The following is a 20,037-nucleotide window of genomic DNA, read 5'->3' as shown; positions in this document are numbered from 1 at the left end:
TACCTGTGTATACATGACCTCTGTGGGGTCGGCCTAGGGACTGACTATTGAGTTACAGACCTCGTTTCAAAAATGGTCGAGTGGGCTCCGATAAAAATTCCCATCAAAAGACGAATCCAGACCTTAGCGGTGATGACTCTGGTCTACGCATTTCTATTTGGTCATATATTTGGTACTTGTTTGCTCTTGTTGCTACTGCTGAATCCCTACACCACCATATTTGCTATTCTTTACATCGGTTGGGCATACATCTTGAATCCGCGAACTCCAAGCCGCGGAGGCCGGACTTTCGAGGCTGCAAGGAGGTGGAAAATATGGAAATATTACTGCGATTACTTTCCTATGTACCTGATTAAGACTGCAGACTTAGACCCCAAGGACAACTACATTTTCGCCTGTCATCCGCACGGTATCATGGGTCTTGGTGCACTGGGAAATTTCGGCGGGGAAGCAACTGGCTTCTCGGAAAAGTTTCCAGGGATCCATCCTCATCTGTTGACTCTCACGATGAATTTCAGATTCCCCTTCACAAGAGACTTCAGTATGGCGTTCGGTGCTTGTTCAGTGGATAAAGACAGTATAGAGTACATTCTGCAGAAAATGGGTCCAGGTCATTCGGCAGCCATTGTGATTGGTGGCGCTGCGGAGTCCTTGGAAGCAAGGCCAGATAATTTTAAATTAACACTAAAGGACAGGAAAGGATTTGTCAAAGTTGCTCTACGCAATGGGTAAGTGTGGCTCATTTCTGAATAGGGAGATCTTGTTATTTTTACGTTTAAGTTTGTTACAAAGGAGATGTTCCTCTGATCTTTGACCCTTTCATCCCTCGAGCATTTGTTCTCGAGTGAAGTTCTCAAGCTTTTATGTCCAAGAGAGGGCAATATTCTTGACGTTTTTGCGGCAGCCCAGAAGGGTCACCTACCATTTTTATTTTTTGTTTGTTTTAATTTTTGTTTTCATTTTCGTTTTTTGTTTTTTTAATTTTGTTTCCATTTTTGTTTTTTGTCTTTTAATTTTTGTTTTCGTTTTTGTTTTGTTAAATTTTGTTTGTTTTCGTTTTTAATTTTTGTTTCCGTTGTTGTTTCGTAAACTTTTGTTTCTGTTTTGTTTTTGTTTTTCATTGTCATCTTTTTTTTTCTGTTCAAAAAAAAAAGAAATAAAAGCGCAAACAAAATTAAAACAAAAACAAAAATTAACAAAACAAAAACAAAAACAAAAATTAAAAAACAAAAAACAAAAATGGAAACAAAAACAAAAACAAAAACAAAATCAATGAGAGTAGACCATCATGCTTTGCAGGCAGTATCCATGACATGACCATTGTGTGATCTTTTGGCCATCAAGAGTAGTCACGCATCGGTTACTCTACGGCCATTTCATTGCTTGTCTACGTGTCTTGGGACAAGAATATAGCAAGTACAAAGGTCACAAAGATTTCAAGTAAAGTCAAGGATATTTCTTCATCAACTTCCTTAACTTGTAAAAAGGTGTTAAAAGGCCGTTGTATAAATAAAAGCATATCATTTTCAGAGCTCTCAAGTCTCACGCAAATGAATGTAATCTTAAGCTCTCACAATGAACTAATTATTGCACGCACGCCTTTGGAGCTTGCAAGACTTGCCTCGTTTGTTTTGAAAGTCTGGCTACGGCCCTAAACTTCTACTGACTTCAAAGGCAGCGAAGAAATTATTTTCACATTCTATGATGATTGTTTTGTTGTTTGCGTGTTCTGTGTTTTATTTCCACTTTATTGTTTGAGGTTTTCGTGTTTGAGTGTGATAGAAACTTGACAGATGCAAACATATTGCATGTGAGCTCCTTTTGGGGATGGAGAAAATATTGGAAGGGACCCACAGCTTACTTAGGCCACTGAGGGAGGACATGAGCATTTGTCACGACATTTGTCTCAGTCCTCAGAATTTGCCTTTCGGTACCCCACTCAGAGTGGCTCACAGTACAAAGACCCCCTTTGTGGTAAACGTCCCATACTACTTTCACGTCATAGATTGTTAAGTTTCCAACTGCAAGTAAAGCATGATGGTCTACACTTGTCGATTTTGTTTTAGCCATTTTCGTTTTCATTTTCGTGTTTGCTTTTGTTTAATGTTTGTGTTTTTGTTTCCTTTTTGAATACAAAAAACGCAAAACAGAAGCCAAAATTAAAATGAAAGGCAAAACGAAAACTAAAACAGAAATTACAAAAACAAAATAAAAAAACAAAAACAAAAACAAAAGTTAAAAATACAAAATTAAAAAGAACAAAAAAAAAACACAAAAATTTAAAAAACAAAACAGAAACAAAAATGGTTGGTGACCCTTCTGGGCTGCCGTACGTTTTGAATGGTTCTTCAATACTGATGGTTTCCTGTTGAAGCAAACTTATGTTGGGAGGAAAATTGTTTAAGTGGAAGCAATATTAAACATGTACCCGGTAATGAAGTTGCGAGTGAACTTGTGATAGAGTGAAACGTGTAACGCAGTCATGAGAGCACCTTTTGTGACAAAGTGAACATGATGGCTCTTACATGTCACTTGCCAGCACCTTCCTACTTTCCCCCCTTGCATATTCATAGTTTCACATTGTTTGCATTTGGGACAACTTGTAAGGTTGTTCCAGTTCACCCTTGGGTACCTAGAGGCTGCTATTTTAACTGATTTACACCTTATCATAGGGCTTCTCTAGTGCCTGTATTTTCCTTTGGAGAAAATGACCTTTATGACCAAGTGAGTAACCCACATGGCTCTGCACTGCGTCAGTGGCAAACAAAGATGAAAGATCTGATGGGCTTTGCACCTCCACTCTTTCGTGGACGTGGGGTGTTTCAGTACACATTTGGCCTTCTTCCTCACAGACGACCCATTCACACTGTCAGTAAGTAAATGAACTATAGTTTTTGAGAGTGTGATGAGACCATGGCAAACTTCTCGCATTCATTGAAACATTTCATCAAGTAGACATAAATTTACTGCTAATCTAAGATGGCTGGGTACATGCAAGGGTTAGGTGGAAGGGCTATTCTTATAAATAATCAGTCAGTCTGAAATGCAGGCTGCAAAATACAGAATGCAGACTGTGGAGCAGGGGTAAAATGCAGACCGAGGGTAAAATGCAGATTGCAGACTTCAGACTTTCTAAGTATATATCGTGTTATTTCCTTTATCGAGTGCTAACCATCTCATGGATCCTACAGTTCTACAAAATCCGTGTGGTCCACAAACCTACAACTATGTTGCAACACGTACTGACCCTAACAACAGACAGGGAGCAGTTTGCAAGATCAAATGCTCCAACTGCCAGGCTTGGCAGAAACCTTAACACAATACTGACTGGACACAAACAAGCAATGAGAAACAGTGATGCCAACAATCAAATTTCTGTAGATCATCAACTGACGAACCACAGAATTGACTGGGACTCTGCTCAATGCTTAACCTACAGTACAAACTATTTTCAATGAATGACTCTGGAAAGCTGGTACGTACACTAACTTAGAGCAAATGCTTCTTAACAGATATCAACAACTACTGGCACGTTACAAATGGCTTAAAATTCAGGACATAAAGAAAACCAACAAATGGACCTCAAACAGACCAACTTAATTTGACAGTAGCCAGACCTCGAACAGACCAAATTCATTTGACTAACAATAGATGGATCTAAACTTACTAGAACTGACCAATAACTGCTGACAAGCTTTACTCAAGTCTTTCCACCAATATCATCATGGCTAAACTGACCAATCACTTTCAACGGACCAGACTTATAACATCATCGACTGACAAACACTATTCTCTTGACTTGAAGATGACTTCTGCTCAGGTTGTTAAAACGTTAGTCACCAACAACAGTTCTTTTCAGAGCTATACACTCACCCAGACGATCAAACACTTGATCAACTACTGATGCTCTTGGGCAGGGCTCAAAATAACAGCCGGTCAAGGGACAATGTCCAGCCAGGAATGGTGACTTGACCGGCCAAAAACTTCACTCAGCAGTCATGTTGACCAGTCACATCATGTTGAGAAAGTCATGTTGTTCATTCTTCAATAAACAATCAAATCCTCAACTGTAAATCTTAGATTTTTAATCTCTTTTTTTATTATGACCTCTCACACAAAAACATACACTAACGGGTATTTGTTCAAACGGCTAAAAATCATTCGCTAGCTGCTTGTCATACATCAAGATCAATAGGAATGCCATCTGAACTGCTGGGGTTATCCGTTCACAAAAAATGTTCAGCCATTCAAGCAACTGCTGCAATCTGTTCGGAAACATTCTTCATCTGTTAGGATGGCAGAGGTTTTCAATTCAGAATTCAAAACTATTCAGCCTATCGAATAGCAGAGATTTTGCGTACGGCAAAGGGAATGCGATCAGATTCAGCTCAGTTTTCATTACACTTTAGATTTTTCACAGAGCACCTTTCTTTGTTGGCGTATATTTCAAAGGTATTGCACTACAGATGTCAAGATATTTGTCGTTTCTTTCACTTTCACTGCACAAAAATTGACGAACAAGACGCCAAAACAAAACTTTTCATTCAATTGTCAAGTTGTTTCCAACTTAGACACAATGGGACTCCGGGACATCAAAACACGCATTTTACAGTCTGCTTCATTTTCATCAAGCCGTAAATGTAACATGGAGCACGAACCCAGTGTCTAATTTAAAACCAACCGATGAAAGTTACTGTTACAAAACGGATGAAAATAATTATGTACCAACAAAAAAGCCGAAGGCCTTATCAGTATCTGTATCTGTAAAGTTATTTTGTTCGCGAATGAAACTTGAGACACTCTCAACTCGTTGCTCAACATGTGACCAAAATCTACGCACTTTCAGTGGTAAAATCTACTGAATGATGGTCATTAGTTCTTTGTGAATGAAAACTCTCTAAAATATGACTACAACAAAGTTTAGATTTGTTATGGCTTACACTTTAAAACTTTTATTTTATTCAAGTCATTAAGAAACTTCCCAACACGTTGTGTAACTGTAGCCATATTCGTAGTAACACAATGATTTGTTGTGCATGTATCGAGGAAACATAAACTTCTTCTTTGGCTATATTTATTTACCAAGTTATTTCTGAATCCCAAAATAAGGATCTGCTGATGCATGTTTGGTTTCATTTATGTTTTGATGGACATCGTAAATACTTTGTAGATCATCAAAACAACAGCTCATGGAATTTAATATACCGATCAAAAAATTCGAAGTTTCATCAAATATGCATCCGTTCGGTACTTTTTCTTTGGCAGGTGGCAAGAATTCCACTGGCACCGTGCCACCTCATTGAGCTGCTGAGCCCTGCCAAGGCTATCTTTGGTTAAGTTTTAAGCTTTTCTTTGTATTAAGCCAATTTTTAAACGGTCTAGCAATGACTGGAGCAAACAAATTATTTTTGTGGGTTTAATTAGGCCAATATTACTTAAATTTTTTTTAAATATCTTGACTGGTTAGAAATGAGAGGTGACCGAGCTAAAATTACTTTGGCCAGTCAGCATGACCAGCCACGGTCCGAAAATTATTTTGAGTCCTGTTGGGTTAAAACCATTTTCTATAATACTGGAACTTCTTAGATTGGTTCAATGTATGGTGTATTTTGCAAGCATTTTGGTCCAACATTTGGCCTATTTTAATTATTTCAGTTGGTGCTCCAATCAAAGTTGACAAAGTTAACAATCCTTCACCAGAGGAGATAGAGAAGTTCCATTTGCAGTATGTTAAAGCGCTGGAAGAGCTGTTTGAAAAACACAAGAAGAACTATGGAATATCTGAAGATAAACATTTGGAGATCTGCTGATCTAGCACATCACTTGAGTTAAAAAAATATGACCAGTGTCCACACAAGTATTATCTTCACAATAATATTTCCCTTTTATTTTAGAAACTGGAAAACCAAGTAACAAGATTAGATGGTTGCTGATTCTGATTTTCTTATTTTTATTACACTTGCTTGAAAAGCAATAGAACCTCTATATTAGTCATTACTAATCAAACAAAATTTTAATTTATTTATCTAGGGGAGCACGAGCTTATGATTTATGTTTTGAGTTGGAGAGCTAGGTAGGAATCAAGTAAATCATGGGTTAGGAGTAGAAATGTTAGAAGCGTCTGAGCAGCGTAGGGGGAGCCGTACCGGTAACTCTCTTTATTGGCGCTCTAAGGAGGTCAAGAAATTTAGCTTGCATTTTAAGTGAATGAATTCGTAATATACCATAAAATCCCATGTTAAAGCCCTGGGCTTATTTTACTTTGTAAGGGGTCTTGGGTGGGCTTATAGGGGGGGGGGGGGTGCTTATATCCACGGGGCATATAAGCAGAATAAAAAAAATGTTTCGCAACGACGAGATAAGGTGGCTTAAAACAGTTTCCATTTTTCCGTCTTATCATACTTGTCAAAAGGTGGTAATATAAAAAAAATTTCACTGTGACATTTTTGAATTATAACCCCCTAAAGCTGTAATTAAGAGCGTTTTTAGGAGGTCATACTGTTGCTATGGTAACCTATTGTGTCACAAAAATGATAACAACATGTTCACCAATGATAGGCCCTTTGCCGCTGGGGTCACGTGACTAAATTTTTCCTAGAAAATTTTTATATTAAGGGCTATAACTTAAAGAATGCCAGAAATGGAAAAAGCGCGTCGGAAATACCAAAATGGCCAAGTTTGAGGCCCCTGGAATTAAAGAGTAAGTTTATACAACAGTTTGAATTTTCAGAAAATTTAGTGGATTTGTATGTAAAATGTTGCTGGAGAGCAAGGCCTTGCTCTCCAGCAACTTTTTCCATACAAATCTTCTTATTCTTTCAAAATTCGGACTGTCATAAAATCTCCTTCTTTAATGCTGGGGGCCTCAAACTTGGCCATTTTGATAATTTCAACATGCGTTTTCCATTCCTGGCATTTGTTAAGTTATAGCCCATAATTTTATGAAAAGTAGGTCACATGATGGCCCAGCTGCAAAGGGCCTATTGGGTTGTTTTGTGATACCATGATTGTTGTATCAAGTGATAAAGAGAGGTTATAACGACCCATCAAAATCTAAGTAATGGAAACTGTTTTGAGCCACCTTAAAGCTGAGATACCATTATATCAGTAGAGCTATTACATTTATAATACATTTATTGTGCATCGCAATAAACGAAGAATCTATTTCAAAAACACCTTTAAACACTAATGCGACTGGAACAAATGGAATGGATCAGAACGAAAGTAAACAAACTACAGGCCTTAACGTTATCAATTTATACATTCATTAGGCTTATATATTGGGTGGGGGGCTTATATCCAGAATAATATCTTTGTTAGCAAATAGAAAGGCTTATATCTGGGGGGCGTATAACCCAGGGGTGGGGGGGGCGGGGGGGGGGGGCTTTAACATTGGTTTTTACGGTATTTTATTAGACTAATCATGTTTATATATCTAATACATACATGTAGTACCGGTAAATGGTTTGAACCCAGGAGTATCAGTAGTTCGTATAGTGTGATCGTCTGGGTGAGGGTAGTTCTGAAAAGAACTGTTGTTGGTGACTTACGTTTCGACAACCTGAGCGGAAGTCATCTTCGAAGATGACTTCCGCTCAGGTTGTCAAAATGTCAGTCACAAACAACAGTTCTTTTCAGAACTACCCTCACCCGGACGATCACACTATACGAACTATATCTAATACAGTTAGCTATTACCGTATATATAATACAGTTAACCTGTAGATATTTATGCATGGGAAGAGGATGAGATCAAGTTTTCTAGAACAATACATTTTTTCCCTTGACATATATGGATTTTTACCTATTCAAAGATTTGTATTATCCTACTAGTACATACAAGTGCAATCCTGAAGATTGATACAAGTTTGCAATGTCCTGATTGATAGAAGCCTGGTTTAAAGTAGTTTTCAAGAGTTTCTAAGTACAATTTAACGACATATGTGGCAACCTAGCTCAGCTACAATTGCTAAAATAATTTTAGAGTGTTTGAACAAATGCAAGAGACAGATTTTGTTAGCAATTCAACAACAGCACCATATCAGGTCCTCTGATTGTGTAAGCTCAGTTTCTTTAACTCATAAACAGATATGTATATGTTGTGTAATACACAGAAATTATAAAAGTTTTAATTACAAGGTCAATGTAAATATGATTTTTAATGTCAATAAGATAAAGGTGGTCTGTTTTTCCAAAGGACACAGGTTAATGAAATACCAACCATCCCCCTCCAATCCCCAACCAAGAATTAGAAGCACTCCCTATAAATATATTTAGTTTGTTGATTTGTTGTAACAAATTTAAAAATCTGAATACATGCAACACCACTATATTTTCTTGAAACATTCTTTTTTGTTTAAGTGTGTCTCTATATTTAATAAGTTATGAAGCAGATGTTATAATTTTAATTGTGGATCATGAACATATTATTTGAGAATAGTTTAGCATAAATAGTACGTAATAGCTATTAAAAATAATATGACAATGTATTATTTTATTAAAAAGCTAAGGTGTAATATTTTCACATGAATATTATTTTAGGTAAATATACATGTATAGCAGATGTACAGCAGATACCATCAGAGAACTGTGAACTATTTTAAGGTGTTAAAAGAATCAATTACTAATAAACGGTTATGAAAATAACCCAAACATGATGTTTTTCTTTTTTTTTTTTTTTAAATCACCTGAATTAAGTCGAGCAAGCATGAATTCATTCATTTTGACTAATACCTCGGAAGAACTGTATTAGAGTTTGCACAATCATTTACCTTGAACAGAGAAATTTATGAACAGCCCTCTGTTTAAGTCTTCCAGTGAAATTTCTACCCCACTGGTTCTAGTTAGGCTGCAATGAACATTTTCCCAACTCATAAAAAAGGAAAACTGTGTTTATGTTCGTGGATAGTTTGGTTGATAAGAGAGTGCTCAAGGAAAGAGCTCATAATACCTGGCCTTTTATCAGTATTTGAAAAAAAGTGTTAACATCCTAAGCAATCCTGTAAATACGCATTAGCAGATTGTGCACGCAACCCTTGAGTCAATAAAAGCATGGATAGCCAGTCTTCCTCTATCCACGATAAGCAATAAAGTGTTTCTCGGGTTACAACAAATGACCTGTACGCATTGCGGACCTGTTGCCTCGCGCTCCGCGCCACATGCACAGCGGAGGGGAAAGATACAGCCGACGGTTTGGATTTGATGGGCTTTGGAAGTGGGAGACAGCTTGAATGAGGGGCAGAGCTTTGCAGAGTTACTTTTTAAACCTTCATTGCAAGTAAGGTATATTCCTTGGTTGCTTTTGCCGTTGTAATCTGGCTTTGGTCCGGGACTGAAACATCACTCGAGAAGGCTGAGAAGGTGAGGATAGCAAATCACTTGGTTTTGTTGGGCAAATAGATCTTGGGGAATTTTGAAACAGTTGGAAACTTAAATTGCAATAATTTTTAATGAAAAATTGTGGAAGCCACATTAGTTTTATAATTTCGTGACCAACTTCCGCGGGGAGAACGTTGCTCGTCACGCTAGCAACTTGTGGATGCCGTTCACGGCTTGTTGTTAGATTGAGCGCGTCAAATTTGCATAATTTTAGTAGAATTTTATGAAAAGCATTCAAATTTAACTATCATGTTGGCCCAAGCCTGTTGCAAGCTTCATATAGACGTTATCGCCGCCATGTTGGATGATCATCAACAAAAGAATTAGCATCTCATTGAATAAGAATAGCAACTATTGTTATATACCTCGTTCTTCAAAGCACACCGGCACATGTAAGTAAAGCGGCCGGGTATTCTGAAGGTGCTCCGTGGGATGCGGGATGAGGCTTTTTTGACCGCCGGGATTTGGGAGTGGAGGAAACTTGAGAGTGGGATGCGGGATTGCAAGCATGGGTGGGAAGTGGGAAGTTGTTTATATCTCAGTTTTTACTGGTCATGTGATCAAAACTAAAAATCAGAACCCCTCAATAAATAAAATCAAGAATCCAGGATGTGATTGATGTATAAACAACCCCGCCAAGAATTAGGTCTCTGCTGTTTTTCATTCACGTGTTATTTGGAGAAGTGTTTCACCCAAGTTTATAAAGCTTTGTATGGAGATGCCATGTTGTGGCCCCTCAGAGGGGCACCAACATGGCGGCCGTAAAGTAACAGAAACATCTGTCATTGAGCTTTGCTATTGAAATGAAAGATTGTTACTCTAGAGTTCCAACACATATTGAAATAAATACCTCTTCTAGTGCAATCGTGAACTGTTCAGTTAGCAAAACCTTAAGCATTAACTCATCTTTTAACCTACATGACAGCCTTCTTGGGCCACCATTTTAGTGTCAACCAATGCAAAAGCTTGGGTATTGAAACGTGCTCTATTACAAAACAAACAACCCTGTAGAGCTAAAACGTCTTATATCTGATGAAACTAAAACCTCAGATGTAAAGGTAATTTTTAATTTTGGAATATGACTACGTCACATGAAAACCGAGAATAGTAATATTGGGACTAGGGAATTATTGATTTTTTTTCGTGTAAAAAATGGGATGAAAGGCGCTCAAAATAGACCTTTTCACAGTTTCTGACACTATACTTGGGGGGGCAAACACAGAAAAAATTAGAGTAAATGTATGGGAAAAGGTAAAAGTTTGATGCCCAATAGGTGGAGTGTGATTGACTTTCTTAGTATTTTATGAATTACAAGAAACAGATACCCAGCAGAAGGCTTTTTTGGTAAAATTTGAAGAACATAGATTCCCTGTGAGGTGAGGAATTGCACTTTTAATTTTTCACACAAATGTATGGGAAAATGAAAACCTCAATTGGCTTTTCTAGCAAGGCTAATTCCTTCAAACACATCAGTCAATTCTCTTACCTAGTATCTTTAGTTTTTAATTCATAGATACTTAAAACCTTGAGTTGTTAGACAATAGATTCTCCATTTTCCCCATACATTTTCTATAATTTGCCATTTTTGCCCCCCAAACTGTGAAAAGGTCTATTGAAATTCAAATTCATGAATGAAATCTTAGAAACAGAAACTACATTAAATTGAGGAAAACATGAGAAATTTGAAAAGAGGCTTTCAGAATAGAGATTACCCAGCTAGAATTGTAGAAAAACACTTTTCAGAGGTTAAAGGTGATTTCCAGTCTGTACTGCGTACTCTCAAGAGTTTGTTTACGAATTTTGTTTCGTTTCATGTAAGACATTGCAAAATGTAAACATTTCGCGAGTGCTACTTACACGAATTAAATCAAAGTCTTATGCCAACCGCCATTATGATGCGAAGCTTCATGCTTCATTCTTTCTCGTATCACTTGATGAAACAATTGCGCAGCTGTAAAAATCAATGAAGCTGTTGGAAAAAGAATTTGAAAGACCTCAAGATAAGGTATGGTTTGTAACAAATAACATCGATTCACATTCCAATATTATCGTGTTTATAAACATTAGGATCCTGAGACTGTGCAGTACGGACTGGAATTCGTCTTTAAATTCTCTGATAGAAAAGTGTCACTATCACAGAAAAACAAAACTCAGTAAAAGAAAATACTGTCCTTTGTAATGCAATACCACCCGGCGTTGCCTAGCCTAAAGGACACTTTCATGAGGAAATGGCACCTTATGCAGAATCAACCAAAACTAAGAGAAATCTTCAAAGAGCCCCTCCCCCTCCCCCTCTTCATCTCATATCACAAGGGGAAATCCTGAAAAGATGTCCTGGTAAAAGCTAACCTTCAAAGCTTTCAAAACCAATCCATCTGCGAACTGGAGGAGTTACCTAGGCCTGTCAACACGTTTTCCATTCCATTTACAAATTAACTTATAAGTGAAATTAATGTTTTTTAGCTTAAACAGTGACCCAGGTTTAGTGTTTTTTAGCTTAAACAGTGACCCAGGCAACTGTAAAAGTCTGTTGTAATATGTTACCTTGGGAAGGCTTGGTTTTCAGTTAAAGACAATGTCTTATCATAATTGAAATGCTTTGGAACAAGGTATGGTGGGGATGACGTGTCTGAAGTAGACGGAATGGCCTATTTTAGACCCTCTCTTTGTGATTAAATCTCTCGGGAATGTTTGTTAACCACCTATAAACATAAGGTGGCTTGAAATAGTTTGAAGTGCTTTCCAGCAGGTATACTTTGACTGGTCAATACTACCACTCTTTATCAAGTAAAGAAAAGTCTGCAAACAAGCCAAGTGGCCCATCAGGCTGGCACTTGTCTCCGGTTTCAGTAGAATGAAGTGACTAGGAGTATTTCTACTCCCCCCTAGATGGGATGCTTGTCCGCTGCAGGGTTACCCCCCAACATTAAAATCACCGGTACTCATTTATACGCCTGAGTTGAGAGAGGCACTGTGAGAGAAAAGTGTCTTGACCAAGAACACAAGACAATGTCCCCAACCAGGACTCAAACACTTTATCTAGCAATCTTACAATACTGGCATCACACAAATACGCAATCATTGGTGAACAATATGAAGACATGATTGATCATCGCAGTTATACACACAACTTAAGTAGATGTGAAATTAAGGCCTGAAAAAAATTAAACAGGATGTTTTAACAGGTTAACAATCCTGTTCAGGCCTTAACTTCACAACTGCTTAAGCTGTGTGTATAACTGCGATGATCAATTATGTCTCCATATCTTTCTCCGCAGTTCAAATATGTGATCTTTCATTTAATTGTTTGCATTGGTGAACAAGTTGTGGTCAACTTCATGGCATAATAGTTTACCATGGCATTGATACAACTCGTTAAAAACTTCCTTAAGTTTAGTTCTAAGTGCTTGTAATTAAAAAATAACTTCATTTTTTTTATTATAGAATCATGATAAACTTGTTAAGTTACAACTTTTTGCAAAGTTTAAAAACATTCTGTGGGTAAGTATCAGAGCAAGGATGTTTTAACAGATTGTAATGTTACTATTGTAACTTTTTATGACATGAAGTTGACCACAACTTGTTCACCAATGATAATGGGAATTTGTCTGATACCAATATAATAAATATATCAATCGATAAAGAGTACAAGTGTTGATTTGTCAAAGTAAAACTGCTGGAAACTGTTGCCAGCCACCGTATGCAATCAGTTTCTTTCATTGTTTATTACTAACTCTTTTTTATAATATTATTGTCTGAACAGCATTGTAAACTGGTTGGCAGGGTATATTACTGTACGGTTACTGTTATTCAGTTGGAGGTTTTCAGGCATTTAATCAAGGTTAATAACATTGCAATGAATATTTACTCATTAAATGAGATAAATAAGATTAAAGCATAATTATATTGATTATTACTAGTGGACTTAGATTGAAACTGGAATGCAAAATGGAAGATTCTGAAATGATGAGTGAGAAAATGACAGCAGCAGGAAGCATTGCAGATGTTGATGACATCTATGCAGCTGGATTAAGGAAAGGAGATGAACAGGAAGAGCCTATGTTAGGAGATGGGGACAGACAAGAAAGTGATCCTGGAATCTTGCCATCACCCATGGCTCAAGCCTCATTTGTCTCTAAATATATTACACTATGGTAAGAATGTATAGTTAGGGGTGCAGATGAGTAGAACTTACCTTAATAGTTGTATGTGATTTTGAGCGTCAAATCAAATTAAGTGAGACAAGGAAGAAGGTGGTAGAAGGCGAATATGTAGTATCCCCCTCCCCCTATCATAACTTAAGCTTTAGGTTGAACTTGTGAGTGGAGCTTCTATATTGCTCAATTGACATTCCTTCCCCTGGGCAACCCCCTAGGAAAGCCAATATAGTAACTTAAGGCTTCTGCCCTAGCCACAAGAATACTTCTAGGTGTACTAGCTATTTAATTATAATCTGTTTTGTCTTAGTTTTTAAGTTACATGTTTTGATTTCAGCAACATATAATTGTTTGGTTTTGCTTTTAAGGTGGTTAAACAGACTGCTTTCTACTGGAGCAAAGCGACCCCTACAAGCTGAGGATCTTTATGGACTGCTGGAAAGAGATCAAACTGACACAGTGACAGAACAACTAGAGAGGTTTTAAAATGTTCTTATCATGATAAATGATAACTTTGTGTTGGTGATAACTAGGCTCTAAATAGCCCACAGTCTTTTCATATACACTTAAATTTATATGCCCAAATGCACATACAAACCTTGTTTAAGCTAAGGACAGTGCCTAATTTTGTTAGTGCGCACACGTTCTGCGCATCACGCAAGGCACGTTTAAGCACCACGCCTGCGCTGGGGTTGACATTGACGCAATCAACTACGCTACCAAGTACACAACTAAAATGGAAGCAAAATTTTCCTGCTGCGACCAAATCAAGTTTAATGAACCTGTTCTTAAACCAGGAATACCAGAATAGTAGCATATCCCTAACCACCAACTGTTAACGTCTTTGAGCTGAAAAACTACCTGTTATCTGTCAAAAATTATACTGAAATCCAACTGTAAACATGTACCTGCAGATGGTGTAGTGCGCACACAAAACAACTGCAAGATATGCAAATGTTTTACTTACTGGGGAGGTGACAGGAAAAAATGTAACAAGCACTGTAAAAGTTTTCTTAAGAGATTGATAACTAAAAAGTGCGTGGTTAGGGAAGTTATGTTTTTAAATGGGGGCGGTGGGCCAGGGCTTCGGAGGGGAGGGTCATTAGTAAATTTTTTTACAAATTGGGGAGGGTCAAACCTGTTTTATTCACAACCGGGGGAGGGTCAGTTTTTTTTGGCGAAGAAAAAATTATTCCATGTTGCTTAGTTGACTCTTATTTGTTAACAAACACGCGAAGTGTATAGAAACCTAAATTTTGTATATACAAGCAAAGCTACCAGTCAAGATTAATCTAAATTATTTACAAGTGTCGAAATATTACATCAAATAATTATCTTGTACCAACTAAGATACATACTGTAGTTGTCGCTCTCGACCCATGCCCACTTTCATCCGTATTTTGAGGGCGGTAATGTTTCCGCGCAGGGTTCTGGCGTAAAACCAGTCTCTGGTGACGATTCATTATTTATTTAAGCTACTCGGGCTTGAACCAACAACTTGATCTACTACATCACTTTGCGAGTCAGTTTCAACCTCGGAAAGTGATAAGGTCACTTGTTGCTGCACATTTCTTAGCGGGGGCTGCCGAGGTTGTTGACACTCCATTGAATCGTACAGCAAGCTGCCTATGTGCACTTTGATCATTGCGACTTTTCAGCTTTCTTCCCTTTGAAGGTGATCTTGTGATGGGAAAAGTACAGGGATAGCTCATCCACCCACAAGGACGACAGCTTATCGGAGTTGTACAGTCCAACCCAGTCAACATCATTGTACTCCCGATTCAGCCGTTTCATTTGCTCCCCTTCAGTCTCCTCTTTCCTCTTTTCCTTGCACATTTTTATCTGGGCAAGGTGCTCAACACACTCTGCCACAAGTTTTTCGGGGACAATGTATTTATCTGAAAACTTTCTAATACACCTCACTGTCGCCACTGACTAGTTCACTTTCCTCAAACAATCACTTAATCTGAGCAAGTTGCTCCATCTGACCTCATGAAATCCTCACATTCACCACAAGCGCATTTCTCTCTTTCTATTCCTCGCACATGCTTGCCCATTTTCAAGTTTTCACCATGCAATCACACACCACGCAATTAACTGCTTTGTGCGCAGACACATGTACAGTTATGTGAGTAACACTTCCGGTTAGTTATTTTCACTTCCAGTCATTTCCAGTCTTGGAGGAGGTGGGGGGAGGGTCAGATGTTTTTGTGTAGGTATTTGTGAAGGGTCATGCATTAATCCATTCTGGGAAGTGGGAGGGCCATGACTTTTTTCCCAAAAAATTTCTAAAATACCCTGACCCACCCCCCCCCCCCAATAAAAAACATACCTTCCCTTACCCCTATATTTATGTTATGAAATGGAAGTGGCAAACCTATTCAACACGTCATCAGTTTCTGGTTGTGAGAAAAAGACATTTAGACTGTATTTTAGCTGAACGAGAGGAAGGCTGTCAGAGACGCCAAAAGCGTTGTTGCAACCATTTTGTTATTAAAAACTTACCAAAAATGTTTTTTATGTTACCATTTACCATGCAGTTTTAAGATCTTTATAAACATGTTTGCTTTTCTGTTTGTTAAGGTGAATTCTAAGGAAATCTGTGGAGAAATATCCTTTCCTTCTTTTTTTCAGAGAAATGCTGATGTCAGCATTTTTGTTGAGATTCAAGGTTAATTATCTCGAAAAAATGCAGGCTTGTGGATTCCAATAGCCCTTGAAAAGATCTACTTTTTCCCCATGGTCCTAACCTGGGGCAAAAACTTTCATGTTTAGTAGGCACTGTCCTTAAGACCACTGACCATGGTTTACTTTTTGAACATAAGGGAAACATTTACCTGATACAGTAAGTAGATCTTGCTGTTTATTCATACAATGTTGCAGTAAATAAGAGTTTGTTTTAAGTACAAACATGTGTTAATACACATGCACACATCCTTGTGTTTAAGTACGGTATATACAGTGGAAGGTCTAAACAAGATTGCACCAGACCAGTCTGTCTAACACCTATCTCACCATCTTCTCCCATCTAACACCAATTTCCGGCAGCAGTTCACTTAACATCATCGATCTCCATATTGTCCCTGGCAGCCACCTCGGTCATGTCAGTGGTTAACTCTTATGACAGCCGCAGGATCCGTTCTCTTGGCAATGAATTATGAGCCCATGTCCATTATCAACATTTTCCAATCGTTCCTGTTTAGTGTCATGTACAAACCTCTTATTGGAATCCTTTTTAGGCCAGAACACTTTCATAATTTTCCTAAGCATGTGATATGAAAGGTGGCAAGTCTTCTGCAATTCTGTTGAGCCATGTTCCAGTACTATAATTTTAAAACTGGAATGGTTAAAAAAAGTTTGATATTCACTTAAAAGTGTTGTGACCATGAACTAGGTGCTAAATTTCCAGGTGGTCTAATTAATTCTGGCTATTTAATAACTGAACTATTTCAGCTGTTTCAGTCTTCAGTTACATGTAAAGTATGTTACAAATAACTGACCCTTTTATTTATACCGGTATTTATTTCCATTGTTGTTTTTAGAGAATGGGAAAAAGAAGTGTACAGGTCAGGACAGCTTGGCAAAGATCCCAGTTTTTTACGGGCTATAGTCAGGTCCTTTGGTTTAGGGTACTCTATGTTAGGACTGGTGGCACTTATTCATGTAAGCTGAAATTTTGACTCACTCATATTGAGAGTTCAGTAATATTTAGCAAAACTATGTGGATATATAAATGTGCATGTACAGTACTTTGAATCACCACTGACAATCATAATAATTGCAATGGTGAGACTGGCTACTTATTTCATGCATGCAAAGACATGGGAGAATTTTTCATATATTTAGTAGCTCCAGCTTGTTCACTTCATTTATCTATCAGTCTTCAACTCAGTCTGTAAAATTATTGTCATGTACCAAAATGATCTTTCAGTTGAATTATTATATTAAGCAATGTATCATTAATAATAATTATTGTAATTGCAGGACCTCCTACGATTGGTTCAACCTATCTTCCTGGGCCAACTGGTGCTCTATTTTGTGGAGGATTCTCCCATTTCAATAAGAGACGCCTACCTTTATGCCTTTGGGCTCAGTTTATGTGCTGTTATCTCAAGTTTGTTCAATGCACCATACACCTTTATGTCACAAGTTTATGGCATGAGAATAAGGGTGGCATGTACAGGCCTTGTGTATAAAAAGGTACCTAAATGGTAGGATTTCTTTTATACAGTATTTCTGGATTTATGAAAACAGTGTCAATCTCAAAACAAGCCTGCAACTTCTACAGGAAGTACACATGCTTTTTTTATCAAATTATGCCAGTCAACCTGTCACTGCAGAGCCTGCACACCCACCTTGCTTGCATGTAGCTGACTAAATGTACACATTGCACCCTACTAGGCTTTCCCGAAAAGGAAATGGCCAGTTTTTAGCTGGAAAAGTCACTCTTTTGCACCCACCCCACCCACATGCTCTGGCTCTGTCCTGGCGTCAGCTGGTAGAGGGGGGCGTAAGGGGGGTCAGAAAACCGCAAAACCATGTAAAAAACGTAGAAAGCTGCAATACCACATGGGAATTTACCAAAATACCGGAACTATAGTTACTGGGTTGCCGTAGGTGAACCCAGTCATGAAATGCCAACGGGGCTTTCACCTTGCTCCTATGTCGAAAAATGGCTAAATTGCACAATCGCTACCCAGAAGACATTGCGTGTGTGCTTTGTTTTCCCTCACACGTTTCAAAACTCCTGTGAAAACAAAGAAATGAAATATTGTTGTAAAATTTATACTAATTAAGATTAGTGGAGACGTGTTGGCCTCATGGTTAGTGTGCTCGTCTCCAGATCGAGCGGTCCGGATTCGAGCCCTGGCCAGGGACACTATGTTGTGTTCTAGGGCAAGACACTTGACTCTCACAGTGCCTCTCTCCACCCAGGAGTATAAATGGGTACCAGCAAATTGTTGAGGAAACCTAAAAGATTGCAGGGGAGTGACCTGCAATGGACTAGCATCCCATCCAGGGGGAGTAGAAAAACTCCTAGCCGCTTCATGCTACAGAAACTGGGATAAGCTCTGGCAGCTATGAGCCAGTCAGCTCTAAGGCTTCACTTAGGATCAGATATCCAAACACCCTCAAGGTTATGATTTCCTTTGTTTTGGCTTGATGAATTATTAATGAGTTTGAAAAGTGTGGTGAAACACTGTCTTTCATGTTCAGTGATATATTAAATCAATCAACCAACCATCAGATTATCTGTTTATACCTGTTCTGTAATCCTCAGCATTCTATTGGTATGTCTGTCAGTTTGTCTTTTGTTTTGACTGATAATTAGAGGGGCTTGCATATACTGACATTGACTTAAGTGCCTATGCTTAAATTCAGTATCTATAGCATGGAGCAACTAAAACTATTGCTTTGTCATATCGTTACATCATTTTAGTCATTATTCTTCAATGAGTTTGCTGGTATCTATTGTTAGAATAAAATCAGGCTTAAAGCCAAATAATGCACTTACTCTAAAGGTTAACAAAATTTGTAACAGTTGGTCAGCTAGTGCACCTTTCACAGTATTCAATATTATCAGGGCTTCATAGCAGCACAAAGTAAGATACCAATGTAACATAGTCCCTGTTATGTTGGTGAAACCAACAGACACTTCGCCACTCGCATCCGCGAACATCTCTCCACTGACAAACATCCCCACATCCTTAAACACCTGAGAAGTTCTGAAAATTGTCACTCCCTTTGTTCAGAAGATTGTTTCAAAGTTCTCAACTCTGTTTCCACAAGCTTCCAATTGAAAATCAAGGAAGCCATACACATCCTTTGAGAGCAGCCGTCTTTAAATTCGCAGGTCAAACATCTTAATTTATCTCTTTCATACTAATTAGTGTCCTTTCTTAGCTTAAATAGTTTTACCCTTTTTTGGTTCATGCCTTCATCCTTAATTGTTCTTGTTAATATCTCACTTTGTTATACTATTTGTTGTGTATTTTCATTTTATTTCTCACTGTGTAACTGATGATGGATGATGTCTCATCTGAAACATGTATTGTCTTCATCAAACAATGAACTTCAACAACATTGTGTGGTTCATCAAAGCCATTCAATATTATGTAGATATAGCGTGAAGCATAAGGATATCATTATTTGTCTGGTTATTTTTTAGGCTCTAAAACTAAGCACTGCCGCCCTCCAGGGTACAACTACTGGTAACATTGTAAACTTGGTTTCTAGTGATACTCAGAAGTTTGACTGGGTAAGTAGAACTTTTAAGTTCCTTTTTCTATTGATAGATATTAGTTACTATGCAGTCATCTCTTACTTGATTTTTTTTTGGCATTAATTACATTTGTGCTATCAAGACTTCTGTGTATCATTTTTTCCCTATGTGGAGAAATCATGACTGAGTGGTTTCATAATCCAGAGATTCCAGGCCCGCCACCCTGCCGCTAGATGACATAATTAATCTTGATAGTCCTGAGTTCAACTCCTTTCTCAC

General features: G+C 37.9%; 1 protein-coding gene and 1 pseudogene across 2 annotated transcripts in view; both read left to right on the top strand.

The window, feature by feature from the left end:
- Window positions 1-72: 72 nt before the first annotated feature.
- LOC145483689 (2-acylglycerol O-acyltransferase 2-like) lies at window positions 73-6,296 on the top strand. Its single transcript, XM_081462231.1, has 3 exons — window positions 73-728; window positions 2,673-2,872; window positions 5,656-6,296. The coding sequence occupies exons 1-3, from the start codon at window positions 73-75 to the stop codon at window positions 5,808-5,810; spliced, it is 1,011 nt and encodes a 336-aa protein (XP_081318357.1). The 3' UTR covers window positions 5,811-6,296.
- Window positions 6,297-9,000: 2,704 nt separating this feature from the next.
- LOC145483687 (ATP-binding cassette sub-family C member 4-like) overlaps window positions 9,001-20,037 on the top strand; it is a 30,288-nt pseudogene continuing 19,251 nt past the window's right edge. The window contains exons 1-6 of the transcript XR_014048948.1: window positions 9,001-9,360; window positions 13,299-13,532; window positions 13,904-14,014; window positions 17,078-17,198; window positions 17,520-17,735; window positions 19,705-19,794. The product of XR_014048948.1 is annotated as an ATP-binding cassette sub-family C member 4-like (transcript). The remainder of the gene's footprint in view (window positions 9,361-13,298; window positions 13,533-13,903; window positions 14,015-17,077; window positions 17,199-17,519; window positions 17,736-19,704; window positions 19,795-20,037) is intronic.

The sequence above is a fragment of the Orbicella franksi genome, chromosome 4 (genome assembly GCF_964199315.1).
Source record: "Orbicella franksi chromosome 4, jaOrbFran1.1, whole genome shotgun sequence".
Taxonomy (NCBI): Eukaryota; Metazoa; Cnidaria; class Anthozoa; order Scleractinia; family Merulinidae; genus Orbicella; species Orbicella franksi.
This window is presented reverse-complemented; position numbering and strand designations above follow the sequence as displayed.

Excerpts from the sequence above, each read along its gene's own strand:
- LOC145483689 (XM_081462231.1), top strand. The coding sequence starts at position 73 with ATGGTCGAGTGGGCTCCGATAAAAATTCCCATCAAAAGACGAATCCAG. Across the intron at positions 729-2,672 it reads AAAGTTGCTCTACGCAATGG|GGCTTCTCTAGTGCCTGTAT; the intron begins GTAAGTGTGGCT and ends ACCTTATCATAG. Across the intron at positions 2,873-5,655 it reads ACGACCCATTCACACTGTCA|TTGGTGCTCCAATCAAAGTT; the intron begins GTAAGTAAATGA and ends TAATTATTTCAG.